The sequence below is a fragment of the Volvox carteri genome, assembly GCF_000143455.1.
Source record: "Volvox carteri f. nagariensis unplaced genomic scaffold VOLCAscaffold_49, whole genome shotgun sequence".
In the NCBI taxonomy this organism is placed as follows: Eukaryota; Viridiplantae; Chlorophyta; class Chlorophyceae; order Chlamydomonadales; family Volvocaceae; genus Volvox; species Volvox carteri.
In genome coordinates, this window is record NW_003307592.1 from 86,688 (window position 1) to 97,372 (window position 10,685).

The following is a 10,685-nucleotide window of genomic DNA, read 5'->3' on the forward strand; positions in this document are numbered from 1 at the left end:
GCAGACGGCAGCAGCTTCTTAATACCTGTGTGTGGCTTGCGACGTGCCAATTGCGCCTGCTGCTGCCGGCGTTAGCGGCATCCTGCAGTGAAGCGCCGGTCTTCAGTCTGGGCCTTGAAGCGGTGCTTGCTGGTACACAAACACCTGCTGGGGCGCATGCTACCACCTCCAGCAACGGTGTACAGGCACAGGGAAGCGGCCAGGGCTTGTTACAGGCAGCCACGACACCATCCAATCTGGGCCTTGAAGCGGTGCTTGCTGGTACACAAACACCTGCTGGGGCGCATGCTACCACCTCCAGCAACGGTGTACAGGCACAGGGAAGCGTCTATGACTCTTTGCAGAGGTCTTTGAGACCGCCCAGGCTGGATGTGGATTTCTCATGTGCTGGTGAGGATAATGCACATGGGCCTGCAAACATCCCCAGCAGTGGCCAGAGTCTGCAGTTGGGTGGAGTCACGGCAGAAGAAGGCTTGCCCTGGGTGCAGGAGGTGGTTGCTAATGGGGTGGTACCGCATGGAGCCACAAGTAGCCAACCCTACCGCATTTCGGACATCTTCGATGCACTTCAACTTCTTTCTATCGAGGAGCGCCTGGAGCTGCGGAAGATGGTAATTGACATCCTGTCTTCACTCCCTGGAAGCCAACAACCAGCTGTATGCCTGGCTGGTACATCACAGCCTACTCCTCCGCCTGAGGATCATGCACACCACGGGAAGGCAAGGGATTACCGCAGAATTGTGACCCGACAGTCTCCAGGCGAGCCACCCACCCTGCAACACACATCCAAGCCACGACCTAGTGATGAGCAGGCTCGCTGTCGGTCATGCGGTACATTTGTGCTGAAGAATTGTCAGTTTGGTATGTGTGGTCGCCACTGTATGGGGCCATGCAGTGCCCATGAACAAAACAGGGCGAAGTCAAAGCGCAAACCAGCAGGCAGTGCACCCAATGGGCAAGAGGTACAGAATGGCCGATGTGCAGGCCAGGAGGATGGTGGACCTGCGGCCGTAAGCATGGTGGAACTGGCACAGGCTGGTGTGGCCATTCCTGGTTTGCTGTCTGCCGCCGCCATGCCGCACCCGCCATTACCTACTGTCGGCACAGTACAGGGCGTCCTGACTGGCCTAACAGAGGCACCACAACATCATATGGGCACATGGCCAGGCACAGCCACTGTCTTGGCTGGGGTGCTACCATCTCTGCAAAGCCAGCGAAATGCAGGGCATGGGGCCGTTGGAGGCAATGGCTTGTTCCAGGGCCCCGCCACGTCTTTCAACCAGAGCCCACAGCAGCAGGATTTCATGCTGCATGCAGAGAGCAGGAGATCTACCAGGTTCCGAGCCCAGCAATAGTAAGAACTCAGGCTGGGGAACATGGAGATGAAGAGATAGGGCCTTGCCTGTCTGTACGGAATGGGGTGGGCGCCATGTGCGGCACAAGGAACGCGAGTATTAGGTTGACAACGTTTGTTGTATGCATGCCGGTAAGGTGTTTTGCAGTTTTGGTGGTGTTTGGTGGAGGCTGCTTCCTGGCCCTCGGAGTTGCGCGAGCTTCAAAGCCAACCCTGACGAGGCCCACGACTGGACCGCCGGTTCAGCCGACCATCCCCGTTTGCCGCGGAACTTTGCCCGTGCGTCCGTTACCGTGTCCTTGTTTGTTCATGAATTGTTTACGGCAGGTCGCGTGGGTGGGGAAGCCTTTTCGCGATGAAGAGATAGGGCCCTTTCTGGATTTATGATCCTCATCATCTAAATATTCGTTCCATTGCCAGGAGTAAATAAATCTGTCCTGCATCGTGAGTTCTGATCTGCATGTACGGTGTTACTCTCATCCTGCGGCAGCGAGCCCAACCCAAGCCTGCGACAGACTCCACTCCCTATCCTTTCAGCCAGGGTCCCATCACCACATCCTTGTCCAAGGCTTCAATTCCCTTCCCTCCGACAGGGTTCCCTTCTCCATCGATACACCGACATCAAGCCCCATCCTGAAAGTACATTAGCAATCCTAGTCCTTGCCTTTGCCTCTAGACTCAATCCTGGCGTCGCTGCCCCACCTGCCCCTTCCCTGACAGATTACCTCAGCACATCCGCACACCCACAAACCCCCACACCCACACACCCGCACCATATTCCCCATCCTGTCTAACCTGTACCCGGCCCCAATATCCAATCTTTGCATCCCCCTGGTGAGCTATCCCACAAACGAGTTCTCCACATGCAGTTATCTTCTGCACTGACACATAATTAATGTATTCACGTTTGCAACGAATTCATAAAAAGAGGCACGCGATACGTCGCGTCTATTAAACGACTGGTGAGCATCCTCAAAACGATCCAAGAATGCCGCACATAGGGAGCTGTCGCTATCCACGTCCAAAAGCATGACGCTGGCATTAAGCCGATACGGTCCCTATGTTCCAAATGGAGAGATAGGGTTATGGGCTGCAACCCGCGTATCCATACGTCAGCTTGCTGTGCCAGTATCGGACTGAGAACTTAAGGTACTGGGACGTCATCTGATCATGACCTATGATTCCTCAAGGCTTTATGTAGATTATAGGGTGCTCATTGCGGTGCCACCAATATTTCCAACATTGATTATTTCACCTTCTCGCCATTACATTCCAATCATTTTACTCATTAAAGGATACTTGTCATTCTTCAGTTGGGAGGCTTATGTTCTCTTGCCAAGTGTGACCTTTGTTGTACGTCACCCATCGCCCTGTATCAAAAAGTGCAAGGCGAAGTGGATCCAGGTCATGCTGAATCCATCGCCCTGAATCCATCGCCCCAACGGCCGGGCGGGAAGAGAATCCGCATTTCCGCGTTTGCTGTACGGCGGAAATTCAAAAACAGATTCCAGGCATGCGTTTGCCATTTAAAGACTGCGTTTTACACTATGGAATTAGATTAAGTCAAATGTCAACAACCACTGGCCCCGACCTGAGGGGCTATATATTAACAGGGTGTTTCCACTGAAACGTTTGTTAGCGACGTTTTTGAAAATTCTCACCCGGCACCTCGCCTTTGCTCACTTTCTTTTGCAATATCGCTTATTCTATATAAATGTATGATAGAAATGAAAAGGGAATGTTGGGAGGCGAAGGAACGGCGAAGAACGTAGGGCCCATGTGGAAACAGGGGCCTTGTTAGCGGTCCAATAAGTCCATAAAAGTTATAGGACCCCGGACCAGCCAATAAGGTCCGATAACTTTGAGCGCGAAAATTTTGTGAGCTCCTTTTTGAAATCTACTTGCACCCGGTCTTCTGTACACTTTGACTGCTTGCCGGCCTGCGCCGTTGACCGAACCGAAAATGTCGCAGAACCAGTCGCCCTCGCCGATTCCTTCTGGCAATATGCCCTCTGCTCTCCATAACGCCTTTATGGCAACGATGCAGCAGCCCCTGCAGGGCGCGCCGTCTCTTCGCTTCGACGCCGATGTCCATGCTGCCGCCCAGGCCGCTTCGCAGAGCATCACCTCCAAGCTGCAGCGCTACAATGTACTATACTGACTACAATACTGTCCTCGAAATAGGGTGTTTTGGCGCTAAATGACGTGCAAAAAGATGGTTTCGGGGCTACTAGTGGAAACACCATTTTGTTAGGGTTTGTTAGCGCGCCAATAACTTTTTCGCGGCTAACAAACAGACTTTTCAGTGGAAACACCCCCTAAGTCTTTTGCGGGCTTATTGGACGTTTAACAAGGGCCTTGTCTCCACATGGGCACCACGTTCTTCGCCGTCCCTCCGCCTTCCGTCAAACCTTTTGCATTTCTATCATTTATTTATATAGAATATGTTATGTTGCGAAACAGAACGTGCAAACCTGACGTCCGGGGTGAGAATGTTTAAAAAGGTCGCTTACAGACTTCCATGTGTAAACACCCTGTAACTTTTGAACATTATCTTTAATGTGGACGGAAGCTAACTTCGCCCACAAATTTATCTGAATTACTTCCATTGTTCCATCGATAGAGAATCAGAATAGCTTTCAGACGCAATTTTAATCGGGGTTAAATAAGATGAAATGTTACGCCCGTCATGGCTGACTGACGGACTGGCGGACTGACTGACTGACTGACAGCAGTGAACCTAGGGGGCTCGGCCCCCCGAATGGCACTTCGCGCCCGGGGCCTCGCCCAAAAATTGTGAAGTCGTAAAGAATGATATCGCTGAATTAAACGGGCCGAGTGCATGGTCCAGGACCCTATAGCTTGCACCGCGTGTCCAGCTAGTCGGGCCCAGGGCGCACTAACATGGCCGCTGTTACTATGCAACGAAACACGGTGAAAGCAGCCAATTCAGGGTATCCTGCACCGGTGAAAATGTGCGGGTTGCATGAAACAGGCGATAAAAGCCCAGGATGGTCGTGTAAAAATGGCGAGGCACAGCCATACCGGGATAAGAACCACATGAAGAAACCGGCTGCGAGCCTTCGCTCCAGAAAAGTCAAACGGGCCACGACCTCCGCGACACAAAACGCCCAGCCCCCCAACAGCACCCAGAAGCCCTAGTGAACGCACGAGAGGAACCCCCTTCCGGAGAGCCGGAAGGAACGCAGCTACCTACCATACGAGACGGACCCGCGAAGCATGCCGAGGCAATCACTCAAGACCGACGGCGGCGCCTAAAATGACCCACACAAGTGGACAGTGGTGACGGATGAGCCCTCAGACCCTCACACGCGAGTACGCGGAACGCGACGAATTCCGGACACTGGCAGGGTGGTTGGGGGTCATCTTGAGTTCGGAAGCGTTGCCTCAGGAAGGCTCGTCCGAACGCTCCAGCTGCCCCACAGACTTGATGTAGCAGATCGGGTCCAAGGAAGGATATTAACGCCAGAGTGTAGGGAACGTGAAGAGCCAGACAAAGCTCTGGCCCATCGGGTGGCCGCCGCCATCGCCAGCCGGTTAGCCGGAAGCCCCTTCCTAACAGTAGTCCTCCATAACAAATGAAGCAGAGAGCTCCGCGATGAAGATGTCGGAGCCGCCGGCAGAGGCAAACCGGGAAATTTCTCTTGGGAAATTCCAAAGACCGCCAAACATCGCGGAAGGTCTCGAAGGAACGCGTCCCGCACAAAACTACGAACCCAAAGGGAAAACCTTTCGGTAAGCCTTTACCCTTCGGTTACCCCCTTTGGTTATCCCCTTCTTCTTCCCCTATAGGTTATGTCCTTGACATCCTAGGGGACGAGCCCCTTCCCTTTGGGGACAAGAGGGTAAACCAGAGGGGGTTGCCTAACCCTTCCCCTTCCGGTTTTCCCCTTCGAGGTTTTCCCCTTCGGAACCCGTACTTGATGAGCCCTTCCCCTTTTTTGACTTGGTGCCATGCCCGGCCAAAAAGGGGTAGGGCTCCCCTTTTTGGGTTTACCTATTCCCTCTAGGAGAACAAACTTTGGGTTCAGGAGGGGGCCTTATTCAGAAAACTCGGCCAGTACTAACTGGCCATACTAACTTCACCGGACATAAATCCTCAGCTAGTACGCTCAGTCATAAAAGAACAGGCTCAGATTGAGCCCTCTGACCTCCTCATTGTATTCCGGTAAACGGAAAAGCACCTTGTTTGCATCGTTGACTGACGAGAAAGGTTGGTTGTCAGGCACGTGCTCCCAAAGTTTTGGCGGGCTGTCCCGGGTCGCAAAAGCAGTTAAATAGGCCCAAAAGTCGGAGATGACACCGTAACCAATGCGATTGGGAGCGGATGTAGGGAAAGGCAGGGAAGCCATCAAGCGCTGGAGCCTGCAAAGGGCTTCCTTATGTTCGTTATCCAACCGAAGTCGCCACATGCGCGACAGTGTCCGACGGGAACCCAACAAGGTGTTGGCCAAGTTCTCTGGCGATAATAAGATATCGACAGCATCCGAAATAAGATCCTCATGTTTCGCATCAAGGCTCCGTAAGGATGGGGCCATCAGCAGTGTCGTGGCAAGTTTAACAGTCAAGTTGAGAAATTTCACAACTACCTGTCCAAACCTCCAACCTAAGCTTTGCACAATTCTTTTCCATTCCTCTTGAGGAGTTGACGCTTCGTGATTCCCATCATTCATAACCACCCTCGCCGTTATGGTCCATAGCGGGCGTAGGCGGTTGATGAATTCCAATATGCGAATTATGCCTGCCGCCCCCGATTGACAAAATGCCGCGTCGGAGTGAGACCTAATATTCGCCGTACAACAACCATACAAAACTGGTTCGTACATTATAGGTGTTGCTCTTCAGTGAGGCCCTGGTAACCAACTGATGACATAGCAGTGAAGCAACGTACGGCAATACCTACAGTAACAAAACCACGCACATTCCGAAGATCAAGAAATAAATCATCCAACTGAGCATCGATCAGCTAGGATTCACCCAAAGCGGGATGTGGTAACAGCAAAAACAAAACATTTGAACACGGCGACAAACAGACATTTGGACATGACGAACTGCCGTACTAAGACAGGTCAGGCGAGCAAAGTATAAAACAAACACTTTATCCTGCCACCAAGAAAAACGTGGCGGTGTAACCTGAAGACTTGATTACCCAAAACGCACAAAATCCTGTCTAAAGAGGTTCGGAAAGGACGACCCCGCCTTCGCCAAGAGTACAGGACAGCAACTGTTAAGCACCATAGATCACAGGTATTGCCGACGCCATGGAGGCAGAGGAAGGTCCAGGCTATGCGGATTTCGGCACACCCGGCGGACGCAGCGACCCACGGGACATTCCGCGGTAAGCCCTGCTGACGGCGCAGTGGGAGGGGCTACAACTTTCCTTCGTTTGAAAGAAGCATACATAGCATACGGAGGAGGAGTTAAATTGCTCATGGACTTCTAATGGCTTGCGCAACCTGGAGAATGAATTCGTCGGCGCGCCCCTCTCGTCCTGACCGTCCTGACTGCTGCTTATGCCAAAGCAGCTGCCTTTCAAGGAAAGCAAACCGGCAAGGTTGCGAAATTGTACGCGCAAACGTAAAAGGAAATGAAACTTTATTTGAAAAAATTAAAGCACAATTGGCGCAAAGATTTGTTGGTCCCAACCTCACCCTCGTAAAGGATAATTTGTACTGTGTCGATCTTCTTAAAGGAGTCCTACGAAGACAGGTCGGCATTATTTCCTTTCCACGTCAGCGCTAGTGGCAACTCAATGTTGGAATGCTTCCTCCAAAATGCCACCTTGACGGCTTGAACGCTCCGGTTACTATATGTGACGCCGTACGAAAACATAAGGAAAGTGATGTCTGTTGGAGGCCTTGAGTCGCTCGTCCGATCCATCCCAGCAAAAGCCAAGCACGCTCCACAACACGGTCCTTTTTCTACCGCTTCCGCCACTCTACCCCCCACCCATCACATCTTAACTCGTAACACCTTAACATCCCCCCTTCGCATCCAAGACACGTCGGAAATCAATTTCGGTTACATTCGGTTATATTCGGTTGCTCCCTCTTCCTCCCCTTTCCCCGTGGTAGGTCCGGAAGGAGGTACCTGTCCTCTCTACCCGCAACCGCGGCGGCTAGCGCCGGTGCGCAGTACGGCATGCTGCCGTCATACTACGACGAGCTGGCGGAGGCGGCGGAGCCGCGGCACAGCGGCCTCGGTGCCGGCACCGCGCCTCCCTTCGGGGGCGGCGGGGGCGGGGGGAGCTCGTGGCCCAGCCACGGTTTGGGCGACGGTTTCGTATCCGGCGGTCGCCACGTGTTGTACTGCGGAGCGGACATCCCCCTGGAGCAGTTGAAGGCGGGCCATTGGCATCACGAGCAGCGGCCCCGAGGCTGTGAGTGTTGTTGATGATTTTTACCTTCTCTTGAGGGTATTTCTTGGCGTGTAGTAGGGGTGCTGGTTTTGAAGGGACTGAATCGGGAGGGGGGGGGAGACATGGGTTTTGGTGACAAGGGCTGAGTCTGTCTGTTTCCTGTTTTTGTGGGTGTTTTAGGGGGTGGGCTGTGCTGGGCTTGTCAAGCAGAGCTTGGCAGTTGAAGAGGTAGGAGAGGAGGTAGGGGTGGAGGTAGGGGAGGAGGTAGGGGAGGAGGTAGGGGAGGAGGTAGGGGAGGAGGTAGGGGTGGAGGTAGGGGAGGAGGTAGGGGTGGAGGTAGGGGTGGAGGTAGGGGTGGAGCCGGAGGCGAGGGGTAGGCAGGGGCGGGGACGAGCGGCTCTCTTGCGCATGCGCTCCCGGGCGACAGGAAAAATCCTCCGCCACAAGCTGGAATGCTGGACCCGGTGCCACTCGGTACCGCGTTTCGATGTGCATTTCCTTCTTCAGCTTGTACGGGGAACCCCGTACGGCATGGGCCATGCCAAGATCAGATCGGCTGTCTCTGCAGCATGTGTTCTGCACCGATGGCCACCAGACTCCAACCAACAACCGACAACTGCCAGCTAACGAATTGATCCAATGGACTATTGGCAGTAACGTACCTACCGACTCGCTTTAACCCGCTTTCACCCGCTGGCGGTGTACGGCGACCACACAGGCGACCCATTGCAAGCCGCAGCTAGTAGCCCCCGAGCCGCACACGCGCACGCACACAGCCAACAGCAACAGCAGCAGATGATGAACCTTTATGAGCCGGCGGGTGCTCTCACGTCGACGTCGCGTGGAGCTGTGTCGGGCCGGGGCGGGCAGGGCGCTGCCTCCAGGGAGCGCGAGATGGAAGGTTTCCAGGGCGGCCAGCGACCCATGGGTCATGAAAGCGCGCCTTGGGCGCCGCCCTTCATCCCTAGGGAGCGAGAACGGGCGGAGCCAGTGGGCGCCGAGATCGTCGAAGATGACGTCGTAGAGGTGGGTAACTGTTGTTCCCGTACGTGATGGCGGCGGCATTGGTTTGGCCGTACGTTTCTGTCGTATTATGTGTGTGCCTCCGCATTGTAGAAGTTGACGCGTGAGGCTGTGAGGTGTTTCGAGTGGCACAGTGCAACATTGGCGCGAATTTTGTTGTGGTAATTGCTGTACCTCTGAGCACCCGCATCAGAGCAAGGTTTCAAAGTAAGTTCACTTCTTAAAGCAGTAATATCGTGAGTTCTTTTGCTTCAAACAACTAACTCTGTCGGAGCGTCTTTTCGTATAAGCAAATAATTGTAGTACAATTTGATGGAATATCCTTTGCCGAAATAACAAATATGAGCTTACTCCGTAACTTCTAAACGCTTAAGGAATTTTTCAAAGCTGTTTACTTCATTGAATACTGCGGTTTGACGTATCCGTAATGCTGTATTCCGTACTCTGTACTCTGTACACCGTACATTGCACATGCACGTACAGGTTGAGACCGACACGCCCGGCGGATATCACGTGGAAGCGACTGTACGGCACCCAGGTGGTTCTAACGACCCCGAGGTCCGTGATTTAAGATCGTGAGGTCGCTGAGATGTGCGCGTGTGTGTATACTGTGTGTGTCTCACACCTTCTGGAGTTGCGTTACTACCCTTCTCCTCAAAGGAGGTGACGTAACGGGAACCCCTAGACACGAGGGCCAGGAGGGAACAGACGGGAACAGACGGGAACAGAGGCCAACCAAACGAGGGCTGTCCAGGCAAGGCAGATATCAACAAACGCATACGGAAAGCTATCATCAGATGAATCATGCAGAAATCAAACTGTATTGTGCATGCATGCATGTGTGTGTGTGTGTGTGTGCGTGTGCGTGTCCATGTTGGGGTGGGTGGGGAGGGGGGAGGGGGGTCGACACAGGGGTGGTTGGAAAAGCCCTTGCTTCCCACGTCACCCAGATGGGTGCATTTCCCCACCCCTCCAACCCTCAAAACCCTAAAACCCCAAAACCCTAAAACCCTGGAACCCCTCGCGGCTATACAGGAGTACGTGGTGGCTGCAACGGCCGTGATGCCACCGACCCACGGGACGACAGGCGGCGGCGCGCCACCGTACTGAAAGATCTCAATCAACCGATATGGTCATCTGCTGACGTACCGCCGTACTTTGTGCTAAAGACGGGAAGGATTAGGGGTCATAGTACAAGGGGCGGGGCCTTGCTTTTGCCGCAAACATAGGCTTGGGCCCCGTAGGGGCTGTCTTCACCTGTTCACCATGGGCAACGTTTGCAAGGTTTCGGAGCTGCCGTACTTTGCTGGTGGCCTGAATTAAATTTACGGTTTGCTTGAGCACGCGTGTTTTCTGGGGCCACCAAGAGACACAAGAGCGTTGCTCACACTACCACCCGGCCAAACAATAAAGCCATTTCGGGCAAAAACGATTAACGATGCGGTTTGCAATTTTGTTACCGTAGACCCTCAAGTCAGGCGTGAGAACTGATACATGTCGTGATGTGGTGTGGGATGACAGTCGTGGCCCGTGCTCGGTGCACGGCACGTTCCCGGTACGGCTGCAGATCCATCCGCGAGCTTGTTGTCGACCCCTCCCATTGATATCGACTCACGCTGCCGGAGGAGAAGGGTGAGAGTGAGGAGAAGAGACAGCAACGAACAAAAGTCCTCGTGGGAAACGCAGGGGGCCCGGATGGCCATGTCGACTTATCTGAGCAGAGGGCACGACATACACCTCGCAACATGCCGCAAGGGACTGCTGACGGCGATACAGAGCTGTGTAGAACGTATTCGAAATGTGCCTAATAGGAGCGTAACGAGGTTGGCTCAGGGGACGGACCGCATAGAAGCGCGAGGAGCGCGGGAAAGCGGTTGTTATTACAGTGGGCGTAGTGGAGCCCGACCGGCTAGTGTGCAACACGCCCTG

The 10,685-nt window shown here is 53.7% G+C and overlaps 2 protein-coding genes across 2 annotated transcripts in view; both read left to right on the forward strand.

Annotated features, from left to right (window-relative positions):
• VOLCADRAFT_106683 (uncharacterized protein) overlaps positions 1–3,515 on the forward strand; it is a gene marked incomplete at both ends in the record, with an annotated part of 4,737 nt that extends 1,222 nt beyond the window's left edge. The window contains 2 exons of the mRNA XM_002955112.1: positions 2,075–2,188; positions 3,402–3,515. Of these exons, the coding sequence (XP_002955158.1) occupies positions 2,075–2,188; positions 3,402–3,515 (228 nt within the window). The remainder of the gene's footprint in view (positions 1–2,074; positions 2,189–3,401) is intronic.
• A 3,121-nt stretch (positions 3,516–6,636) lies between these two features.
• On the forward strand, positions 6,637–9,866 carry VOLCADRAFT_96050 (uncharacterized protein; the record flags this gene model as incomplete). The annotated part of the gene is made up of 5 exons (XM_002955113.1): positions 6,637–6,713; positions 7,450–7,754; positions 8,452–8,759; positions 9,240–9,314; positions 9,792–9,866. The coding sequence occupies 5 exons, from the start codon at positions 6,637–6,639 to the stop codon at positions 9,864–9,866; spliced, it is 840 nt and encodes a 279-aa protein (XP_002955159.1).
• Positions 9,867–10,685: the final 819 nt, after the last annotated feature.